At 51.0% G+C, this 23,287-nt stretch overlaps 1 protein-coding gene across 14 annotated transcripts in view; it reads left to right on the top strand.

The window, feature by feature from the left end:
* The window catches only part of FARP2 (FERM, ARH/RhoGEF and pleckstrin domain protein 2), a 213,956-nt gene that overhangs the window by 47,879 nt on the left and 142,790 nt on the right, over window positions 1-23,287 (top strand). For 13 of the 14 annotated variants that reach the window (XR_012669925.1, XR_012669926.1, XM_075132309.1 and 10 more), the window contains 2 exons: window positions 20,809-20,913; window positions 23,139-23,181. Coding sequence is in view for 12 of the 14 variants with exons in the window: in XM_075132309.1 (XP_074988410.1) it covers window positions 20,809-20,913; window positions 23,139-23,181 (148 nt within the window). In the remaining 2 variants the exon portion in view is untranslated. The remainder of the gene's footprint in view (window positions 1-20,808; window positions 20,914-23,138; window positions 23,182-23,287) is intronic. The other variant, XM_075132313.1, reaches the window with a different exon arrangement.

Here is a 23,287-nt window from a genome sequence, read left to right as displayed (position 1 = left end):
GCCACTTGCTTATCCTGGTAACAGGGATTTGTTTAGCCTGTGGCTAATCTCTCTGTCTCCCACTACTTTCCTATAGCCCTCTGGCCTGGAAGGAGGTGGGAGGTGGCTGCTGCTGCTAGGCCCTGGGCTCTTGCTGCTCCTTCTCCAGCTACTCCCCTCGCTGGGCCAGACAACTCCCCCCCGCTTCTTTGCTACCTAGCTGCTAGACTCCCCCCGGTTGTTGCTGCTCCTGCTGCAGCCCCTTGAGGGTGGCCTGCTCCCCAGAGGAGGGGAGTGAGGGACCCCAGCCCCCGCTGTTGCTACTGCTGCTGTGGACGACGACACCACCACCGCCTATGAGCCCCTCCTGCTTGGCCGGCTGACTGTTGCTTGCTGCTGCTGCTGCTGCATCGGAGCCACGGCTGCCTTTGAGGAGGACTACTCCTGCTGAGGGACTTTGTGGTGGGGGTTTGTTTACAAACTGAGTGACTTTCCACGTCTCTGCTCCTGAGGTGGTGGTGACTTCTATTGCTGCTGTGGGGAGCCAGGGGGAGAGGCGTGGAGCCCACCCCCTCGCCCATCTGCTCTCCCCCTACCACCACCACTGCTGCCCCCTCCACCACCCTGCCTACCAACTGGACCTGCTTTTTGCCCCTCGATGTAGCTGTTTGTTTCCCCCCATTTACCATCTGGGACTGTTTGCAGCAGGGAGCAGCATGGACTGAGTTACACTGGTGCATGTGGGTGCACTTGCCTCCCCACCTTGGACTTACCCTCCCACCAGCTGCTTTTGGCTTGTGGGGCCCCCTTCCTGCTGTGCCCCCCAGCGTCCCTGCATTAGTTTGCTCCTCCCCTCCCTGCAGCCTGCCCCACCTGCCACTTGCTTTGACCCTCTGGGATTTTCCCTTTCTGTTAGTTTCCTGCCCCGCCCCAACCCTTCAGTGTTTGCTACTTGCCCTGGCCCAAACGTTTGGGTTTGGTTTGGTTGCCTGCCCCGCCCTTACACTTGAAGTTCCCTTTTGTGGTTTGCCTGGCCCCCCTGGTTCCCCTGCCCTCCCTTGCTCCCCTCAGCTCAGCCCCTCTTACCTGTGCGCCTGTGCCCCCTCCATAAGTGCTTGTGTTCCCCTTCAATTGCCCCTCCCCTGCACTGGTCACAGCCTTCCCGATGAAACTGTAGTCCCTGCCCTTCCCAGTGCAGCCGGAGCAGCCAGTATCCCTACTCCATGCTTGTAACTATGCCCCCGCTTTTTGCTCCTGTGCTCCCCCCACCTCTGGCGCCCTTCTCCCCTGCCTATAGCCTAGCAGGGAGGAGTGGTTGCTTCTTCCCTTTCTTCCGGTGCCCCCTGCTGTACTTTCCACCCCCCCAACCTGGTACCCTCCTTCACTGAACACAGCCTAGCAGGGAGGAGTGGTTAGCTCAGTTCCCTCTTCCCCCATCCCCCTGCCCCTCCCACTGGACCCTCCTCCCCCACGTGTTGCTTCGCGGAGAGGATTGGTTGCCCATCTCTCCACCCCCATATTGGGGCCTCCTTTTGCTACCATGGAGGAGGACCCTGCCCCTGCTTCCGCCCCTGCTGACCCTGTGGCCCCCCCTTTGCCACTGTCCCTGCCTGCCCCTGCGGCTGACCTCTTGGCCACCACTGGTCTGGACTCTGCCACTGCCATGGCCCCCCCCTTTCCATGAGCAGAAAGGGCCAGGGGAACAAGAAGGGCAAGGGCCCCGCCCGGAAAACAAAATTTCCTGCTGGCGGGGCTGCCCTCCCATCCTTCTTTCCACCAGCTCTGGGGGCGCTCCATCTCAGGCCCCCAGAGCGTATGCCCAGTTGGCCACTGCCATCCCGCCACGTGCCACCGCATTAACCACCCTGACCCCCGCCTCCAATACCATCTCTGGCAGCCGGAGTCCCTTCCCCTCGCTGACCAGGAGGCACGGTGTCCACTGCCTCCTGGCGCCCACCTTGCCCCATGTCGAAACGTATGTGCGGGCGTTGGCGCGGGTGGTGGGGCCCACGGCCATCATGGTAGCCTCCAAAATGTATGGGAAGGTTGTATTCTTCCTGGTGTTGGAGACCATCACTCAGGAGGCTGTTGAGAAGGGCCTGTGGTGGGGGGCGTGTTCATCCCCCTAGAATCCCTGGAGGACCTGGGCGTACAGGTGGTGTTGACCTCCGTCCCACCCTTCCTTCCCAAGGCTGCCCTGTTACCTGCCCTCTCCACCCTGGGGAAACCCATTTCAATCATCAGCCCTCTCCCGCTGGGCTGTAAGGACCCCGCCGTCCGTCATGTCCTATCCTTCCGCTGGCAGGTCCAACTCCAAATGCCACCGGCAGCGCATGATGGGGTGGCGCTCGAGGGGTCCTTCCTGGTGCTTTACCAGGAGCCCCACTACTGGATTCATTATACAATGGGGGAGGCCCGGTGCTTCCTCTGCTGAGCAACGGGGCATGTTCGGAGGGACTGCCCCCTGGCCCGGCATAGAGGGGTGCCTGGGACCCCCGAGACCTGGGAGGGCGCCAGCCCAGTCATTGCCGGTGACCCTGGTGGCCCGGCTATTGCTGTCGCTGCCTCTCCTCCTCCTGCCGTAGCCTCCGCTTGGGCCACGGGGACAGCCCCTCGCCCCCCCCGGTCACGCTCAGAGGAGCGGGCAGGCCTCGCTTCCATCAGCTGTAGGTCGGCAGGGCCCCCACCAGCCAAGGGAGAGGGCCCACCCAAGGGGGAGGTTTCCCTCCCCCCCGCTGTCCTGCCCTCGCTGCACCGAGCCCCAGAACCATCGCCCTCGTCCCCTTGCCCTCCACCTGCTGACCGGCTCTCCACCTCAGAGGGCTGGGTGCTCGTCCTGGGGAAGTGCAGTGCCCACAAATTGCGGGCTCGATTCCCTCCCCTCTAACGAGGAGGGAGAGGAGGTGTGGGGGGCTGATGCTGCTAAATCTTCAGCTGCGCCCCCGGATGGAGCCCAGCAGGAGACGCTGACTATGGAAGCCATGGCAGCGGACAGAGGCGATCCTGGTCCCCTTGCCGAGTCCCCCCCTGAGGAGGCCTGTGCAGGAGTTCCCCCAGCCCATGTGACACCTGTGCCCCCCCGCCACCGTTGATGCCAGGGCGCTCATTGCCCCGGTTACTGGTGGGGAGGACTCTGGGGCCGCGAGGACTGATTTTACGTCCATTTTTGAGGAGATCGAGGCCCTGGGTCTGACCCCGGTCACCCAAGGGGAGGACGACTCCCTGCCAGTGGGCCTCGATCTAGTCGGCAGCTTAGTCCTGCTGCCCCCTGCTCCTCCCTGCCCCTCATCCCAAGCTGTCACCCCCACTCTGTTCCTTGGGGTGCCCCTGGGCTTACCTATCTGCCCGGCCGCGGTTAGCACTCCATCTGACGCCACCAAGCCTCATGGGGCGACAGCCGATGCTGAGCGGCCGGGCCCTGACCCTGTGGGCGCACCCTCTACGACCTGGAGAGAGTGGCTAGCCTCCCCTCCAGAGGGGAGCCCCACTGTTGACTCCACCATGCCTAACACCATGGCTGTGGGTGAAGGACTTACGGCAACTCCCATGTCCAGCATCAGCAAAAGCCCCCCTCTTGCCCACGTCCCCTTGGCCCTGAGCCCTGGTCAAGAGGAGCTGCAACTCAGCTGCTGGGGACCATGAATTCACCTCTGTCCCTGCTCCAGCTCCTATCCCTGCCCCTAATCCTGCTCCTGGCCCCTCTCCTGCCCCAGCCTTAGTCCATGCTCCCCCGTTAGTCCCTGCCCCATGTCCCACTCCCACCCTTGCTCCTGCCCCTGATCCTGATCCCGCTCCTGGCCCCAAAACACCGCCTGCCCCGCCCCCTACCTTCCACCTCCTGTGCTATTGCCACCCCCGAGGTTGTCTCGTTTCCGCTACCCACGGGCAACCCTCAGGGGGCAGTTTTCATCTCTCCTTTTTCCGACACTATGGGGGCTGCAATATTCCCTCTGCTGCCCCCTCCCTTGCTGGGGATGGGGACGGGCTGCCCGGCGCAGTTGCACCGGGGCTCTGCCCCCTGTTTTCCCGTCTCCACAGGCTGTGAGGAGCTCTCAGGGGCCCCACCGGAGGATGGCAGCGGTTTGGCTGCAACATCCCCCTCTGTGCTGAGGGATGAGCTGCTCCGTTTCCTAATGACAGCCCATGGATCGAAGGGCAAGGTGCAGCTCGCCCTCCAGCACTGGGGGGACTTCCATTGTGTCCTCCGGGCCGTGAAGGCCCTTTTGGGGTAGGGGAAAGGGACTGGGAGGCAGGACATTGCAGGTGCGCTTTTACCAGCAGGTGTCGGCCTTCCTTGGCACTTTAGATCCTCACCAGTGCCTGGTCCTGGGCAGGGACTTCAACACCACCCTCAAGGACCGGGACTGCTTGGGACTCGAGAGTTCCCCAGCCGCCGCAGGCATCCACAGGGAGATTGTGGGCTATGACTTCCTGATGGATGTCTGGCGCGACCACCACCCGGACGATGATACTGCCTTCACCTATGCCCGGGTGGAGGACGATCGGTCACGCCACTCCTGGTTGGACCGAATTTATTTCTCATGTTTCCATCTGGCATGGGCACACGCCTCTGGGCTGGCCCCATTCATGGATCACCACTTGGTGACCATGATGGCCTCTCTCAGTTCGGAGAAGGTGGGTCCGGCCTACTGGCATTTCAGTAACAGCTTGCTGGAAGATGTGGGCTTCATGGTGTCCTTCCGGGAGTTTTGGCTGGTCTGGCGGGGGCAGCAATGTGCCTTTCCCTTGGCACGGCTGCGGTGGGATGTGGGGAATGTGCGTATGCAGCTCTTCTGCCGAGACTACACCCGGGACGCCAGCCAGCAGAGGGATGCGTGATAGGGCAGTTGGAGAGGGAGGTTAGAGGTAGGTTGCAGCTAGAGAGGCATCTGGCCTCCGGCCCTGAGGATTCACCCCTCTGCGCAGCATGCCAGGAGAAGCGGGAGGAGCTCTGGGCTCTGGAGGACCATTGGGCGCGGCGTGCCTTTGTTTGATCCCATATCTGCCTCCTTCGGGAGATGGATCGCGGCTCCCGCTTTTTCTATGCCCTGGAGAAAAAGAGGGGGGCCAAAAAACATGTCACCAGCCTCCTGGCAGAGGACGGCGCCCCCCTCACGATTCCAGAGGAGATGTGCGGAAGAGCCAGGGCCTTCTATGTCAGCCTTTTCTCCCCGGATCCGACCGACACCGAAGCCTGTAGGGTGCTCTGGACCGAACTCCTGATGGTCAGTGTGGGCGGCTGAGACCAGCTGGAGCTGCCTCTTTCTCTCTGCCTGAGTTCTCGGAAGCCCTCTGTCTCATGCCCACCAACAAATCTCCGGGCATGGACGGGCTGACTGTGGAGTTCTATCGCGTGTTCTGGGACGTCCTCAGCCCAGACCTTGTCACTGTCTGGGCCAAGTCCTTGAAAAGCGGGGTCCTCCATCTTTCATGCAGGCGAGCCGTGCTTGCCTTATTGCCGAACAAGGGGGACCTCTGCGACTTATGGAACTGGCGTCCCATCTCACTCCTCAGCACGGACTACAAGGTCATAGCGAAGGCCATCTCGCTGTGGCTGGGGTCCATGCTGGCGGACGTGGTCTATCCCGACCAGACCTGCATGGTCCAGGACCGGACTATCTTTGATAACTTGTACTTGGTCTGGGACCTCCTGTAGGGATGGTCTGTCGTTCGCCCTCCTGTCCCTGGACCAGGAGGAAGGCGTTCAACATGATGGACCACGGGTATCTCCTGGGCACTCTGCGGGCGTTTGGCTTTGGGCCCCAGTTTGTGGGCTTTCTCCAGGTGCTGTACACCTCTGTGGAGTGTCTGGTCAGGTTCAACTGGACCCTGACGGAGCCGGTCAGCTTCAGGCGGGGAGTACGGCAGGGGTGTCCCCTCTCAGGCCAGCTGTACATGCTGGCGATTGAGCCCTTCCTCTGTCTCCCCCGCCGGAGGTTGATGGGGTTGGTTCTTCGGGAGCCGGAGCTGCGGCTGGTCCTGTCGGCATACGCTGATGACCTGCTTCTCGTGGTCCAGGACCTGGGTCACCTGGTGCGGGTGGAGGCATGCCAGACTGTTTACTCGGCAGCCTCCTCTGCCCGGGTCAACTGGGTCAAGAGCTCTGGCCTGGTGGTCGCGGACGGGTGGCAGGCAAGCTCCCTCCCACCCGCGCTTCAAGCCATCCGGTAGAGCACGGGTCCGCTGCTTTATCTTGGCGTTTACCTTTCCGCCACGCATCCTTCTCTGCCGGAGAACTGGCAGGTTTTGGAGGCCAGGGTGGGTGAGCAGCTGCGGAGCAGGACAGGACTGCTCCAGTGTCTCTCCCTGTGAGGGAGGGCGCTGGTGCTGAACCAGCTAGTCCTGTCCATGCTCTGGTACTGGCTCAACACCCTGAGCCCGGCCCCGGGGATCCTGGCCAGGCTACAAAGGACAGCCCTGGAGTTTTTCTGGCCAGGACTGCACTGGGTCTCTGCAGGGGTTCCGCGTCTTCCCCTGGAGGAGGGAGGACAGGGCCTGTTCTGCCTGCGTAGCCAGGTCCATGTCTTCCGCCTCCAGGCCCTGCAGAGATTCCTTTATGGTGCAGGTAGTCCGGCGTGGAGCATGCTGGCGCACGCCTTCCTCTGCCACCTCCGAGGGCTCCGATACAACTGGCATCTCTTTTTTCTTCACCTGCGGGGTCTTCCGTGAGGCCTCTCAGAGCTGCCGGTCTTCTACCAGGACCTCCTTCAGAGCTGGAAGCTCTTTTCAGCAACCAGGTCCATTGTGGCCACCGAGGGGGCGGACGCCCTCATGGAGCCCCTGCTACGCAACCCCGATCTACATGTGCAGGTGGTGGAGTCTCCCTCAGTGTGCCGGAGGTTGGTCCTTGCAGAAATCAGTAAGGTTGGAGACTTCCTGGACTACGACAGGGTGGACTTGGTGGATCCCCGTGCGCTCGGTCGGCGCATGGGGCTCTCCACCCTTCCGACCCCCCTGTGCATACTCCAGGAGGTGGGCACTGCCTTGTCGCCCCCTTCTCTTGTCTTCCTATGGCGGGCCCTGCGAGAGGGCACTCCCCACTCACCCCTCACCCCGGGCCCTCCGGACCTTTTTATCGGACCCCTGTTCCACGAGCCCCCCCAGCTTCCCGCTCCCATACTCTGAGCCGGCTGTGCACCTTGCAGCTGGTTCGCTTCCGAACCGCACCCAAGGACCAACTGTAGATGCTTGTGCTCCACACGTTGCATTTCCTCACCTTCTCGTCCTGCCCTGACAACAAGTGGAACCCCCCGCCTGCTGCTACGCCACCTCCCCCCGCCACCGCCTCTGCTTTCATCTCTGGTGGCCGGGGTTCCTCCCCCACCTTGACCAGGAAGCACGGCATCTGTTGCCTCCTGGTGCCCGCCTTTCCCCACATGGAGACCTACGTGTGGGCGCTGGCGAGCATGGTGGAGCCCACGGCCATCGTGGTGGCCTCCAAAATGTATGGGAAAGTAGTCTTCTTCGTGGTGTCGGAGGCCACTGCCCCGGAGGCGGTAGAAACGGGCTTTGTGGTGGGGAAGACCTGGGCGTCCGACTGGTCCTGATCTCCATCCCTCCCTCCTTCCCCAGTGCTGCCCTCCTACCTGCTCTCTCTGTCCTGGGAAAACCCCTCTCCTTAGTCAGCCCTCTCCCGCTGGGCTGCAAAGACCCCGCCCTCCGTCACGTCCTCTCATTCTGCCGGCAGGTGCAGCTTCAACTGCTGCTGGCGGCACATGACAGAGAGGTGCTCAAGGGGTCTTTTCTGGTCCCCTACCAGGGGGCCCATTACTGGGTTCATTATTCTACAGGAGAAGCCTGGTGCTACCTCTGCCGGACTATGGGACATGTCCAGAGGGACTGCCCCTTGGCCTGGCATGGAGGAGTGTCTGGGACTCCCGAGCCCTGGCAGGGTGCTGACCCTGTCATCGCCAGCGCCCCGCTGCCTGGTGCCCGGAGCCGCCTCTCCTCTTTCTCAGCCCACCACTGCTCCTGCTCGGGCCCTAGAGGCATCTCCCCCAGCACGCCCAGATGAGCAGGAGAGCCCCGCCTCTGCTGCATGCAGTCTGGCGGGGCCTATGGAGGAGAGTGCAGTGGGATTATTGCCAGGCATGGGAGGGGGCTTGCTCCAGGGGAAATCTTCCCTCCTTTGTACCACCCCACCGTTACCTCCTTGAGTATCCATGCCAGCGCCCCTGCCCCCCAGTCCGATCCCTCTTAGCCAGCCCACCAGTGGTACCATGGAGGGCTGGGTTCTAGTAAGGGGGAAGCGAGGCAAGTGGAAGGCCCAGGCTCTACTCCTCCTGTCAAGATTCCTTCCACACTCTGAACTCTAGATCATTTTGAACCAAAGATCATTTTGAACCAAAAGCACAGACCTGAAGAGGTTTTTTTTTTAACTGAAAGCAGTTAATTTTTTCTGTCCCTTTTGCCTGGAGGCAGAGGTGTTAGTGGTTTTAACAAAAGGATTTTTCTGTAGGCTGGGAACAGCTATCAGAGACAAAGGTATCGGGTTACAATATACCAAATTTTACAAGCCAGGTTTTTTCTTTCTTTCTAACTCTCGGGTATAGCTAGGTTAAAAACAGAGGGGCTAAGAAGACAGAAAGCAAAGTCCAGCAGAAACTGTATTTAGCCAGACTGGAAGCAGAAGAGAAAGAACAGGAACACCAGAGATGGGTCGAATTAAAATGACTCGATATAGACGCAGTGAAAGAGGCAGAAAAAGCCAGGGCAAAGACAGAGGAGGCTGCCCAAGAGGCTGCTCACAGGAGAGCTATGGAGGCAAAAGAAAAAGGAATGGAGGCTGCCCACCAGAGAGCTATGGAGGCAGCGAAAGAGGCAGAGAAAGCCCAGGAGGTTGCCCACCAGAGAGCTATAGAGGCAAAAGAAAAAGAAATGAAGGAGAGGGAAAAAGAGAGGAAGCATTCACTGGAGATAGAGAAGTCAAGGGTCCAGCAGAATATACTGAATAACCCTAACCATCCTTCCCCAACAATCCACAAATGGGAGCGACTATGTCCACAGTATGATGAATCCAGTGATATTGCTGAATATTTTCTCACCTTTGAGAGACTGTGCACACTCCATAAAATTCCTGACGCTCACAAGGTGACCACATTGGTCGCAAAATTGACTGGAAGAGCTCTGGACATATTCAATAAGATGCCTATTGATGAGGTTTCTGACTATGATAAATTCAAGGATTTGGTTTTAAAACAATTTTAAGTTACACCTGAAACTTACAGAGTAAAATTTTGAACCCTTAAGAGAGGACCTGGACTAAGCAATGTGGCTTATGTTAACCAGATGACAGATCTGTTTGATAAATGGCTCAAAGGACGGGATGTAACTAGCTTTGGAGGAATGCGGGATTTGATGATATAAAAGGATGATATAAAACAGTGTTTATGGGACAAGAAAATGGTCTCAGCAGAAAATCTTGCTTCTTATGCTTATCAATATGAGCAGTCCCAGACCACCAGAGAGGTGGGGCAAACTGGAACAAAACGGGTTGAGGGAGGAGAGAGAAACAACCCTGGTCGCAGTTTGAGCGGATATCAGAAGGGACACCCTCAGACAACACCCTACTACCGGGGGCAATCCAAAGCCCCGACTGCACCCCAAGAAAAACCCCAGACACCTTATCGTCTCACCACCCTGTTCTCCAGGAACCCACCTCGCCCCAGTGACCAGTCAGCTGGGCGATGTTTTAAATGTAATGAGCTGGGGCATGTAAAGGCCAACTGCTCCAAGAACTCCAACAGATTACAGTTCATTGCACCGGGGTCACACCAAAGGTCCTCAGGCCCAGATGCCTCCCAGATACCCTCAGAGCGGAGGGAAACTGTGAGTGTGGGCGCGAAGGTTACAGTTTGGAGGGAAACCGGAGCACAAGTGTTGGCTATCCACACTTCCTTAATTGACCCAGAGGTCCAAGTGACGATTCAACCCTTCAAGTCAAACTCTTTTGACTTGCCTACAGCCAAGTTGCCAGTCCAGTACAAGGGCTGGTCAGGAACATGGACTTTTGAAGTTTGTGTTGACTATCCCATCCCCATGGTGTTGCGGGAAGACTTGGCCAATCATGTGAAGCTAGCCAAGAGGGTGGGAATGGTCACCCGCAGCCAGGCTAAGCAAGCTGTCACACCTAGCTCTGTTCCGGATACTTCTACCAGGACGCAGTCAGAGGTGATGGAACTGGACCCCATGCCAACGTCTGCAACAGCAGTAGTGGATCCAGTCCCAGAACCGGAACTGGCAGAACAACCAGCACAAGAACCATTGCCAGCACTGAATCCAGTGCTTGCAATCCCAGCACCAGAGGGCCCCACTGAACCTGCAGTGGCAGCAGCAGATAACCCTACACAAGAGGCTCAGCCAGAGTCTGAACCCCAACATAGTGCACCAGCGGAGAGCGGGTCACAGTCAACGGAAACAGCCTTATCACCTGCATCACTTCCAGAGGGACCAAGCCCAGGTTCACAATCCAATGAGGAACTGATGTCTCCAGCATCAAGGGAACAGTTCCAGACCAAACAGGAAGCAGATGAAAGCCTCCAGAGAGCTTGGACGGCGGCACAGAGCAACCCACCGCCTCTCAGCTCTTCTAATAGATCCAGAGAATTAAAGGTTTGTCAGTTTACAGTCCAGGGAGGAGATGACACTCAGTGGTCTGAAGGTGCTGCTGGGGCCCATGATCCCACTTCCACCCCTCTCCCTGACCCTATTCCTGACCTCTCCCCTGCCCTTGGTGCCGACTCCGGCCCCCTCCCCACCACCTCCCATGCTGCTGCTGCCCCTTGGGCTGTCTCCTTCCCCTTCCCAGAGGACAACCCCCAGGAAGCAGCCTTCGTGTTCTCCTGTCCCGACCCCTAGGGGCTGCTATTTTCCCTCCACCACCCCCTATTACGCTGAGGCTTGAGGCGGGCCCTATGGTGCTGGCACATTGGGTGCCACGCCAGGGGTCCACCCCCTGCCTGTCCGTCTTCGTAGGCCATGGGGCTGTGATAGGGGCCCCACCGGAGGACGGCCAGGGGCCTGTGACCCTGCTCCCCCCCCCCCCCGCGAGAAGAGGTGCGGGAGTTTCTCGAAGACGTCCGTGGGTTCTGCAACAAGGTGCAGCTCGCTCTCCAGCGATGGTTGCGCCAGATGTCACTTCCTGGTGGACATCTGGCGCAACCACCACACGGACAAAGTCTCAATGTTCACCTTTGTCTGGGTGGACGCCCATTGGTCATGCCACTCTGGGTTGGACCGCATTTACTTATCACGCTGTCACCTTTCTCGGGCCCACTCCTCCAGCATCCAACTGGCCCCATTCTCAGATCACCATCTGGAGACCGTGACGGTCTCTCTCTGCGCGGAGAGGCCAGGGCCGGCCTATTTGCACTTTAATAACAGCTTGTTGGAGGATGTGGGCTTCGTGGCATCCTTCTGGGAGTTCTGACTTGCCTGGCGAGGGCAGAGGCGTGCCTTTCCCTTGGTGCAGTGATGGTGGGACATGGGGAAGGTGCGCGCCCGGCTCTTCTGCCATAACTACACCCGACGGATGGATGCGGTGATAGAGGAATTGGAACGGGAGGTCTTAGAGCTAGAGAGGCGTCTGTCCGCCAGCCCCGAGGATCCATTCCTCTGCGGAGTGTGCTGGAAGAAGCGGGAAGAGCTCCGGGCCCTCAAGGACCATCGGGCCTGGGGTGACTTTGTTCAACCCTGCATCTGCCTCCTCTGGGAGATGGATCACGGCTCCCACTTCTTCTATGCCCTGGAGAAATGGAGGGGGGCCAAGAAGCACGTCACCTGCCTCCTGGCAGAGAATGGCACCCCCCTCATGGGTCCAGAGGAGATGCGCGGGAGGGCCAGGGCCTTATCATAGAATAGAATCATAGAATATCCGGGTTGGAAGGGACCTCAGGAGGTCATCTAGTCCAACCCCCTGCTCAAAGCAGGACCAATCCCCAATTAAATCATACCAGCCAGGGCTTTGTCAAGCCTGACCTTAAAAACTTCTAAGGAAGGAGATTCCACCACCTCCCTAAGTAACGCATTCTAGTGTTTCACCACCCTCCTAGTAAAAAAGTTTTTCCTAATATCCAACCTAAATCTCCCCCACTGCAACTCCATCCCCTTCTACATGGGCCTTTTCTCCCCGGATTTGACCAATCCCGATGCTTGCAGAATGCTCTGGAACGGACTCCCGACGGTCAGCGTGGGTGACTGTGGCAGGCTAGAGCTGCCTCTCACTCTGGCCAAGTTCTCAGAAGCCCTCCGTTGCATGCCCACCAATAAATCCCCGGGGATGGACGGGCTGACCGTGGAGTTCTACCGCGTGTTCTGGGATGTCCTTGGCCCGGACCTTGTCACAGTCTGTATTGAGTCCTTGGCAAGCGGAGTTCTCCCCCTGTTTTGCAGGCAAGCCGTGCTCGCCTGGCTCCCAAAGAAGGGGGCCCCCCGCGACCTTCAGAATTGACATCCCGTCTTGCTCCTCAGCACAGACTACAAAATTGTAGTGAAGGCCATCTCGCTGTGGCTGGGGTCCGTGCTGGCAAACGTGGTCCACCTCGACCAGACCTACACCGTCTGGGGCGGTACCATCTTTGATAATCTCTATTTGGTCCAGGATCTCTTGGAGCTCGGGTGTAGGGATGGTCTGTCATTCGCCCTTCTGTCCCTGATCAGGAGCGTTCAACGGGGTGGACCATGGTATCTCCTGGGCACTCTGTGAGCATTTTGGCTTTGGACCCCAGTTTGTGGCCTTTCTCCAGTTGCGGTACGCCAGTGCGGAGTTCCTGGTCAGGCTCAACTGGACCCTGACCGAGCCGGTCAGCTTCGGGTGGGGAGTACGGCAGGGGTGCCCCCTCTCAGGCCAGCTGTACATTCTGGTGATCGAGCCCTTCCTCTGTCGCTTCTGTCGGAGGCTGACGGGGTTGTTGCTGGAAGAGCCGGAGCTGCGGCTGGTCCTGTCGGCGTACGCCAATGACGTGCTCCTCGTGGTCCAGGACCCGGGCGACTTGGTGCGGGTGGAGGCTTGCCAGGCCATCTACTCGGCAGCCTCTTTCTGGGTCAGCTGGGTCAAGAGCTCTTGCATGGTGGTCAGGGACGGGTGGCAGGTGAGCTCCCTCCCGCCCACGCTTCAGGCCATCTGGTGGAGCGTGGGTCCGCTGCTCTATCTTGGCATTTACCTTTCTGCCATACATCCATCTCCGCCAGAGAATCGACAAGGTTTAGAGTGCAGGGTGGCAGAGTGGCTCCGGAAATGGACTGGACTACTCCTGGTGCCTCTCCCACTGAGGGAGGGCACTGGTGCTCAATCAGCTAGTCCTGTCCATGCTCAGGCACCAGCTCAACATCCTGGTCCCGGTGTCACAAGATGGCTGCCTCCCCGAGGGGGTCCCCTGAGTAAACACCAGCCTCATATTATTGCTAATGCTGTTGTATGTATTGGAAAGAATTTTGAAAAGGGTTAAAGTTATGAATGCAGAATGAAAGGTTTCTTTACAGGTGGCGAAAGGCCGAATGGGGGGGAAAGGAGAAAGGAACGGGTTAACTTGATGTTCCAGCTAAACCCAAAGATAAGGAGCTGACTCCAGCCCAAGGCCATTGCACACACTCTGATACCTGCCAAGACAGAAGTGGGGAGTCCACCCCCCCCCCAACCAGCTCTGAGAAAGGAGAGTTGCTGAACAAAATTACAGAGGCCGCAAAAAGGAGTGAGACAACAAGGTCACTGAGAGAAAAATAAGCCTCTCACGGCCCTGAAGCTGGTGTGTTTTGGGAAAGCTGAGGGAACCATGGCCGGCCGGTTTGAACTGGTACACAGCGCTTGGGGAACAAAGATCCCGGAAGGAGACGCACCCATGAGACCCCAGGGACTTAAAAACTCTCCTGGGAACTGAGGCAAATCGGAGATCAGCAACGGACCCTGGACGACCCGTGCCCGGGACAAGAACTCCTGTCCACCCCTCCCCCTCTTCTTCTTACGTTACGCCCAGGCTTGGCCAGCCTCGGATAGTGCGGGTGTGAGTATGAAAGTGGGTTAGGGCTTGGGGCACAAACGCTTTCTTCCTTCCTCTGAGTGACGTGGGGGAACTCCCAGCGCTCTCCGCTGTTTTATTATTTTATCAATAAAGCTTTAAAACTCAGTTACTTGGTGTGCTCCATCATCTCCTCCCCTAACAATCCTGCAGCCTCAGCCTGATCACCTAACGCCTCAGGCAGATTGGTAACATAAGTCTGTCATACCGGTCCTAGGCTTCCTGGCCAGCCTCCGGACAACTACACACTCCCTATCCGAGGCCCCACAAAGTCGCGGGACCTCCTTGTCAGCCTCCTCCTAGCCCTGGCCAAAATGGCCATCTACAAAACCAGGGAGAGGTTGGCCGATGGGGTCTCCTGTGACTGTGGGGCGTATTTCCGTTCTTCAGTTCGTTCACGCATCCAGGCAGAGTTCCTCTGGGTGACGTCCGCTGGCTCCCTTGACACCTTCGAGGAGCAGTGGGCACTGTCCGGGGTTATCTGCTCAGTGGCCCCCTTAGGTTCCCTTCATTTAGCCCTGTGACCTCTCTCTGGTTCCTGTTATCTTCTTAGTTGTCCCCTGCAATTATTTGGAATCCTGGACCTGTGGATCCTCCCCTTAGGCTGGGGGGAGTTTCTTTAGCTGTGGATCCCAACAGGATTACTTTACTATAGCCATCTGGCCTTTCCCCATCACAGTACCTTCTTTGTATTTTGTCAAATCTGCAGTGAAAGTGTTCTTAAGATGAACAACACTTGCTGGGTCATCATCTGAGACTACTAGAACATGAAATATATGGCAGAATACGGTAAAACACAGCAGGAGACATACAGTTCTCCTCAAGGAGTTCAGTCACAAATTTAATTAATGCATTTTTGTTTAACAAGCATTATCAGCATGTCCTCTGGAATAGTGACCGAAGCATGGAGAAGTATACAAATGTTTAGCATATCTGGCATGTAAATACCTTTCAGTGCAGGCTACAAAAATGCCATGCAAATGCCTGTTCTCACTTTCTAGTGACATTGTAAATAAGAAGAGGGCAGCTTTATCCCCTGTAAATGTAAACAAACTTGTTTTAGCAATTGGCTGAACAAGGAGTAGGACTGAGTGGACTTGTAGGCTCTGAAGTTTTATATTGTTTTGTTTTTGAGTGTGGTTATGGATCACAAAATTTACTTTTTAAAGGTTGTAATTTCATGACAAAGAGATTGCACTACAAACTTGTATAAGGTGAATTGAAAAATATTATTTCTTTTGTTTATCATTTTTACAGTCCAAATATTTATAATAAAAATAATATACACTTTGATTTCAATTACAACACAGAATACTATATATATATATATATATATATATATATATATATATATGAAAATGGAGAAAATCATCCAAAATATATAATGCATTTCAATTGGTATTCTGTTGTTTAACAGTGCGATTTAAAACTGTGATAAATCGCGATTAATTTTTTTGAGTTAATCGTGTGAGTTAACTGCGATTAATCAACAGCCCTAATAATTTGTTAAGGCTATGGAGGTTAATCTCTTGGAGGGAAGTTTAAATGTGTTGTGTTTGTACTTTGTTTAGGTTAGAAACAGGTTGCTTTCTTTCAGACTCATTGTGGGGAAAAGAATACTTTTGAAAGTGAAAATATAGATGTAATAATGTGAGTCTGACACGTACACAGCCCAAAATAATTGTAATCTGGCCCCAGAAGAGGTGGAAGAACGTAACACTACTTTTCTGTTGCTTATCCCTTAGACAGCTAAATCACACAACACCCAGTGGATGAGATGCATTTCCAGCTATCACTGATACTAATTTATCACTCAGAGGTACGTTCTCTGAATTCAGCTTGTGCCCTGGAAGAATGCTGGTGAGACTTCTCTTTTCCATGAACACTGCTATCAGTTGTGTTGAATCAAAAGTATTCGTTTTTGTCACAAGTTTGCTGTCTGATTTACAATAAAATAATTTTGGAGATTACAGATTGGGCACTTCATAAAGGAAATACAAATATGAAAATCAATCCATTCACTAATTTACCCGGCAATGGAAAATGTACCAGTGTGCTTCCGTTGGGATGTAGAATTGCAGATTGTATTCATTACATATTCCATTTAGTAAGCAAAACAAAAAAGAGGTAGAAAGTTTATTGGTCTTTCAGTTTTGGTACAAAATTGGTGCCGGATTTATTACCACTGAATATTTTTGCAGGAGCAATGCTTTCCTCTGCAATCTCAACCTGTAAGAGATCCCATTTGACTCCAGATTCCTGGACAGTAATCTGTATTGTCAGGGAGGCAGGGCTGTAGAGATAAGTGTAACTAAATAGATTGTCCTTCTGTTAATGTGACAGGGAATTTGCTCAAAGGGTAGTGTAGCCCAAGGATGTATTATTTTTCTCCCAAAGACCCTTTATTCTGTGGGGTCCTCTTTAAGGAGGTTTTTTGGGGCAGCAGCAAGTAGAGAATCGGGGGGGGGGGGTTGGAGTGGTGCAGGGCCAGGAGGGAATGTGAAGGCATAGGGCCCTCTGCATGGATTGCCATGGCTTCTGGACTAAACTCCTTCCCAGTTCTTCATGGACCAATGCCTTGTGGAATCTTCCTCCCATATGGTCCACTTTCTAAGATATATTATTTTTGCAGGAAAGGTGATCGGGCCCTTATGACTTTAAAGTCTAATCAGAATTATTTCTAGAACTCTAATAATTCTGCAGAAATATAGATTTGATAATCTCAACAGAGCCCCTTTGTGAAACATTGTTATAACACCACAGCTGAAGTTCATAGGGCCAGGTTTTGCCCTCAATGTATGTATACAACTGCCATGGCAGAAGCTTAGTCGTGACAGTATTTGGCCCATGTAATTCCAAATCCTGAAGGGCTAGACACCTGTAACTCCCACTGAGGTCAAACCAGGATTGCGCCTATGATGAGAAATTTGCAGTATTTGAACACTTTTGGGTGTCTCTTCAAGCCTGAACTGAATATTCAAGTTCATACAAATTTTACTATATGTTGCTGATTCGATTTCCTTTCGGAACATGAATTTTATTATTAAAAGTAAGTAATTGTGTCTAAAGCTGAAGCACCGTATCCTTTTATCTGCCTGCCACTTTATTTTTCTTTTACAGAAATCTTTATGAACTTCTATAATAATTCTGTAATGTTAGTTGTAGTAGACTGTTGGCAGAGCATAAGGAATGCGACAATTTCAGAACTTGATGTGTGCAATAATGAGGAATTCCTATTGAAATGTTTGTGACCTTTAAAGAATCTAGTATGCATTCATATACACAGTTTCCTACACTATCAAAATTCTAAGCACATTATAGAACATGTTTAAGAGAACTTGCCTGGTGCAGCTCTTATGCAGGCATAACTGATATGAAATTGACAGTACGAAATCTAATTTTGAAATTTACAAAATCAAAAGACTTAGGAGTCTTGTCAAACAGTGGAGTTGTATCTTGGCAGATGAACTGGAAATGGGTAAATGCAACAAACAACTTGAGAAACTAAATCAAATTCTCCCAGGCAAAATTTTCCCACAGGACTTGAAACAAAGAATAATGAAATACTTTGTTCGGTCCCAAGCTTTTCTAACTTATTTTCATCAACACATTACTTAATCCTACTGTTTGTAAATGCAACATTGTTTGATACATTTTATATTTAAAGGGAACGCAGTCAACTTAACGATCACATTGCTATCTGAATTTTTACTTAGTACTGTTGCTAGTAACTCCAGAGCTACTGTAATTAAAAGATGGGAGAAATATTTTTCTCCATGTTTTTCATTTTTAACAATTTGATAGTACTTTATATAATTTACAAATTTTATTGTTTCCCTGTATAGTCAGTTAAGTTGGTCACTTTTCCCCTGTGAGTGTCTTTCACACAAGGTGTGGAGAGAGAAAGAAGTATTTGGGAAATAGGAAAAAAGAAAATAATTTGTTTTTAAAAAAAGACAGGAGAACTCAGGAGGCAGGTTTAGTACCTGAACATTTTCTACTTTTTTGTTTTGAAATTGACTAGATTTCAGTATTATAGTGCCTTCTAAGCTTTGGAGAGGGATTCCTACAGTAGGGCAAACTTGAAAATGAAAACATTCAAACAACATGATTCTTTACCAAAAATCTTCTGTATTCTACCTTGCTATAATTAGTACTGTAATTATATATGAATTTAGCAGTTTTTAAATAGAAGTTAGCTTCCTGTTACCTATTAAACCTACTGATGAAGACATTGAGAGAAGAGGCATAAGAAACAACATAATTTAACAATTCTTCAAATTATTTACTTAGAAAAAGTTGTTTATATGCAGAGTGCACTGAATAAATAAAATTGACCAACGTATTAAAATGGCAGTAAACATATGTTTTTGAAGAAGTTTTCCATTCTGATAAGAAATATTAATTACATAAGAACGGCCATACTGGGTCAGACCAAAGGTTCATCTAGCCCAGTATCCTGTCTTCCGACAGTGGCCAATGCCAGGTGCCACAGAGGGAATGAACAGAACAGGTAATCATCAAGTGATCCATTCCTTGCCGCTCATTCACAGCTTCTGGCAAACAGAAGCTAGGGACATCATCCCTGCTCTTCCTGGCTAATAGCCATTGATGAACCTATCCTCCATGAATTTATGTAGTTCTTTTTTGAACCCTGTTATAGTCTTGGCCTTTACAGCATCCTCTGGCAAAGGTTTCCACAGGTTGACTGTACGTTGTGTGAAGAAATACTTCCTTTGTTTGTTTTTAACCAAAATCATATGAACATCCAGAGATCTGACTCATTCAAGTATACACAATCTCTTTTGAGCAATACAGATTCCTTTAGGGTACTCAACTGGAAAATCTTACTACCAAGACTAAGGTAAAATACTTTATCAAGGGCATATTGGACGTTCTCCTTCACAGCACCAGAATTACCTGCTGAAATCTAGACTGAAGGAGAAACTGATCATTATCACTGAGTCTTGAACATAAATATTAATAAACAGAAAGGGAAAAACTAGAATTGTGTTTTCTAGAAAACACCTTTTTATAGAGGGTGGGGGCTGTGGTTTGAGTTTCCATTTCTCATTTAGTTTGTATTGCAGTGTTTTATACAGTGATAGCACAGCGATGTGCTGCCAAAATTTGAACAAAGTGCTTCCTCAAAAATGTTCCACCTCATTCATTCATACATGCATTTCCCAGGGTGAAATATATTCCTGCCCCATCCAAAAATCCATTAGTTCCATACTCTTCCTCCTTATCTTGTTAAATAAAAATGTATGTATTCCATATTTCCTCACTCCCCAAACTAATCATTCTCTGATTCTCTCCCCTCCCCCCAAGGTACAAGTATTTCTTGTCCTGCCTTGCTTATCCCTTGTCCTTCCATCTCAAGTAGGTTCCTTTAGGTGGCTCCTCTACCTGGCTACCTTCCATCAACATTGATAGTGACAGATGTTTTGTACTGTGGCCTCTGCTGGCAGCAATGGTGGTAGGCAAGCAGTCATAGTATCTGGTTTTGAGTTGGTTGGTTGGATGTGGGTCAGGTTCTCTCTGGTAGTGAGCTAGATTCTTAACTTGGAGAATAGATTCCGTTTGGTTTTTGAGTGTGTAAGCTCTCCTAGTTGGTGCTTATGATAGACCTAGCTCAGTGAGAGAGATGGGTTTTCGGTGGCTACAGAACTTCTGCCCCATGTGGCTTCAGCTTAGCCTTGTCTCTTTCCTTATCTCTTTTCCTTTTGTGTTGCTGGAGCTGTAAGTTTCCTCATCCCTATATCCACCATGTGGAATATTTCCCATGCAATCTAGATACACTGACTGATGGGGGAATTCACGAAAGGCGTTCCCCCTTGCAGCAGCTGTTAGTCATGCAATAGTGGGAGCAGAGAGACAGCTGAAAATTTGAATAAGTAGGTCCAACTTTAGCCTTTTGGGTAGGTTATGAAATTTTTTGCTGTTTCCTCCACTTAACATAATCAATTTGTATCCATGATGGTTGTGTCTCTGTGCAAAATTGGTATAAAGATTGTGGGGAAAGTTAGCGAGTTGATATATTTGGGATGTGTCGCAAATTAATTTTACACACACAGCATGTGTGAGAGAGATGGAGATCTTTAGGCTCCAGAAGCTTCCTGACACAGAAGTGGAGCCCAGGTGTGTATACCTTAAGACCTTAGCAATCATGTTGTATTTTTTCCTGGATGTCCTTGCAAGAAAAAAAGCTAGACATGAAAGCTGAGATTCTCCATCACAGAGCCCATATTCTAGCTCTGTCAGTGAGGGACTTGTGTGTGGGACCTCCAGCTCATTCGTGGACCAGCATCCTGTGAATCTTTTCAAATATACATTAGAGGCCATATCTTTGGCCCCACTAAGTCCCACTGTATTGCTCTGGAAGTACAAGGGGGACTTAAAGCTGCCTCAAGTTGCCAGCTGAGGATTTCCTAGTTGACGGTGAATTCTCATTCAGCATAGCCAACTCTGTGCAATTGCAAGTAATTATAAATTAGAGTAGCACTAAGGTGTTATAACTTATATTGCTGCTCTGGTTTAAAACTATCTCTCCTCTCCCCCTTCAGGTGCACTCAGGATCTGTGCTAATTTATTGAAATACCCACTTGTAATTTTAACTGAGTTAGGCTCTGTACAAACACACACTAATGCTGGTTGGGGCTTTCAAATGCTACAGTAATATTAGTGATCAGTAATACAAAAGTGTTTTGAAACATTTTTTCCACTGCTTTTAAAAGTTAATACATTTTGTTTCCACTTTGTAATAAACTTTGAATTATACTTAATCTTGTTATACTTCTTATTTTTACTCTTCCAGTCAAAGTGCTATGGCCAGACGTTGCTGACAGAGGTTTATAAGCATTTGAATTTGGTTGAGTCCGACTACTTTGGAATTGAGTTCCAGAACATCCAGTCATATTGGGTATGTCATGGTTCCTGATTAATTCATTATAAAAAGAATTCAGCTTGGATGAATGCTGCCACCTGACAGTCAGAAGAAGTTTGTGTATACTTGTGGCTATAAAGCTGGTTCACCTATCAATCAGGTCAATGTACTACTTCACAAAATATGTAATTTAAAAAGATACATAGGAAGAGAATCTGATTCATCTTACTCCCCCTCCATCCCAAAATAAAAATAAATTATCCATTTACTGATGCTTCTACTCAATAAAGGTGTTTGATCACATTAATTAAATCTTGTGGGCTATCAGCCTAGATATTGCCAATTGCTCTTTTTTCTTTTATTCCTTATTCTCCTTGTATTGTTTGAACTCAGTCCTTTCCTTTCTCAAAATTTACATCAGAAGCATAGGAACTTTTTGAATGGCTTCTTTACCAACTTTGTGTTTTAAGAGAAGGAATTGACCACACACAGACTCTTCTTTATTATCTTTACACGGTATTGTAGCTTCAAAGTATATATTCCAGACTATGATGAATGTTATAGGTTTTTTGTTCTATTTATGCTGCCCCTATATATTCAAAATTTATTAATTTTTGTCTGAAAATTCAAAGATGTAATACCCTCCCTCTGTGAAAATTAAGTTGCTCAAAATGCAGAGTCTCCACACAACATTACGCAGGCGTAATTTGGTCTAGTTAATGTCTTTCATTGCTGCTGTTGATGTTTTTTCAGTGTTTATATTGGTGGTAGCTTTTTAAAAATATGAGTGCACATATGTAGGGATTATACTTTCTTTCGCTATAAAAGAGGAATAATTTTGTGGAAAACTATGAAGTCACACTTTTTAGTCAAGCTTTGCATCACCATAGTTAAGTGAGCCAGGCCAAATGTAGAAGGGAAAGGGGAGGGCTGGCACTTAGCCTCCATCATACATGTAAAGCTGAGAATCTAAAGGTATGAGTTGCCCAAATTCCACACACTTTTTGATGTTTGTGTGCAATGGTGTGGTTTCAACATGGTTCCATGGCCCACTCCTTTCAGCATTGGTGGCACAGTTTGCTCCCTTTCTCGTGTGACTCCTTCCATACATTGACGAAGGAAACTTAGCACTATACTTATCACAGTGGTTTTTTTTGCAACATATCTTTGTTGTTGATATATACCTACTTCAGGGGTGGCCAACCTGAGCTTGAGAAGGAGCTAGAATTTACCAATGTACATTGCCAAAGAGCCACAGTAATAAGTCAGCAGCCCTCCATCAGCTCCCCCACCCTGCTCCCAGTGCCTACTACCCACCGACAGCCCTGCCAATCAGCACCTCCCCCTCCCTCCCTGCCCCTCCCAATCAGCTGTTTTAAGGCTTTGTGGGGGGAGAGGAGTGAGGGCAAGGCAGGCTCGGGGAAGGGGTGGAGTGGGGGAAAGGCCTGTGGCAGAGCCGGGGTTGAGCAGTGAGCACTCCCCGACACATTGGAAAGTTGGCACTTGTAGCTCCAGTCCCGGAGTCAATGCCTATGCAAGGAGCCGCATATAAACTTCTGAAGAGCCGCATGTGACTCTGGAGCCACAGGTTGGCCACCCCTGACCTACTTCTTAAGATTAAATCATGGCTAAGCATATTTGTTTAACTGGTGGAAGAAAATTGTTAGGCTATTCAGTGAAATAGGGAGGGAGAAATACATGTTCATTTAGTAAGTACTTCTTACAGTTGGTTTTTGGTTTTGATGTTTTACAACATTTATGACAGGTTTCAGAGTAGCAGCCATGTTAGTCTGTATTCGCAAAAAGAAAAGGAGTACTTGTGGCACCTTAGAGACTAACAAATTTATTTGAGCATAAGCTTTCATGAGCTACACAAAGTAAAACTATTTCCCCATGTTTATTCCCCCCTCCACTGTTCCTCAGACGTTCTTGTGAACTGCTGGAAATGGCCCACCTTGATTATCACTACAAAAGGTCCCCCCCCACGCCCCGCTCTCCTGCTGGTATTAACTCATCTTAAGTGATCACTCTCCTTACAGTGTGTATGGTAACACCCATTGTTTCATGTTCTCTGTGTATATAAACCTCCCCACTGTATTTTCCACTGAATGCATCCGATGAAGTGAGCTGTAGCTCACGAAAGCTTATTCTCAAATAAATTTGTTAGTCTCTAAGGTGCCACAAGTACTCCTTTTCTTTTTACAACATTTATGTAGCATTAGAGTATGGATATTAATTTTTAACTTTTGTCTCACTTCCAGATTTGGCTTGAACCTATGAAACCTGTCATTAAACAAGTACGAAGTAAGTACATATTTAATTTTTTTTAAAAGTTTTCCTTTAATTTTCAGGAATTTAATTTGGTTTGTTTTCATAGTTGTTACTTGATTTTTATAGTCAGGTTTGCTGG

Source organism: Caretta caretta, chromosome 9 (assembly GCF_965140235.1).
Source record: "Caretta caretta isolate rCarCar2 chromosome 9, rCarCar1.hap1, whole genome shotgun sequence".
In the NCBI taxonomy this organism is placed as follows: domain Eukaryota; kingdom Metazoa; phylum Chordata; order Testudines; family Cheloniidae; genus Caretta; species Caretta caretta.
Note: the sequence above shows the minus strand (reverse complement) of the source record. Positions and strands in the feature narration are given on the sequence as shown.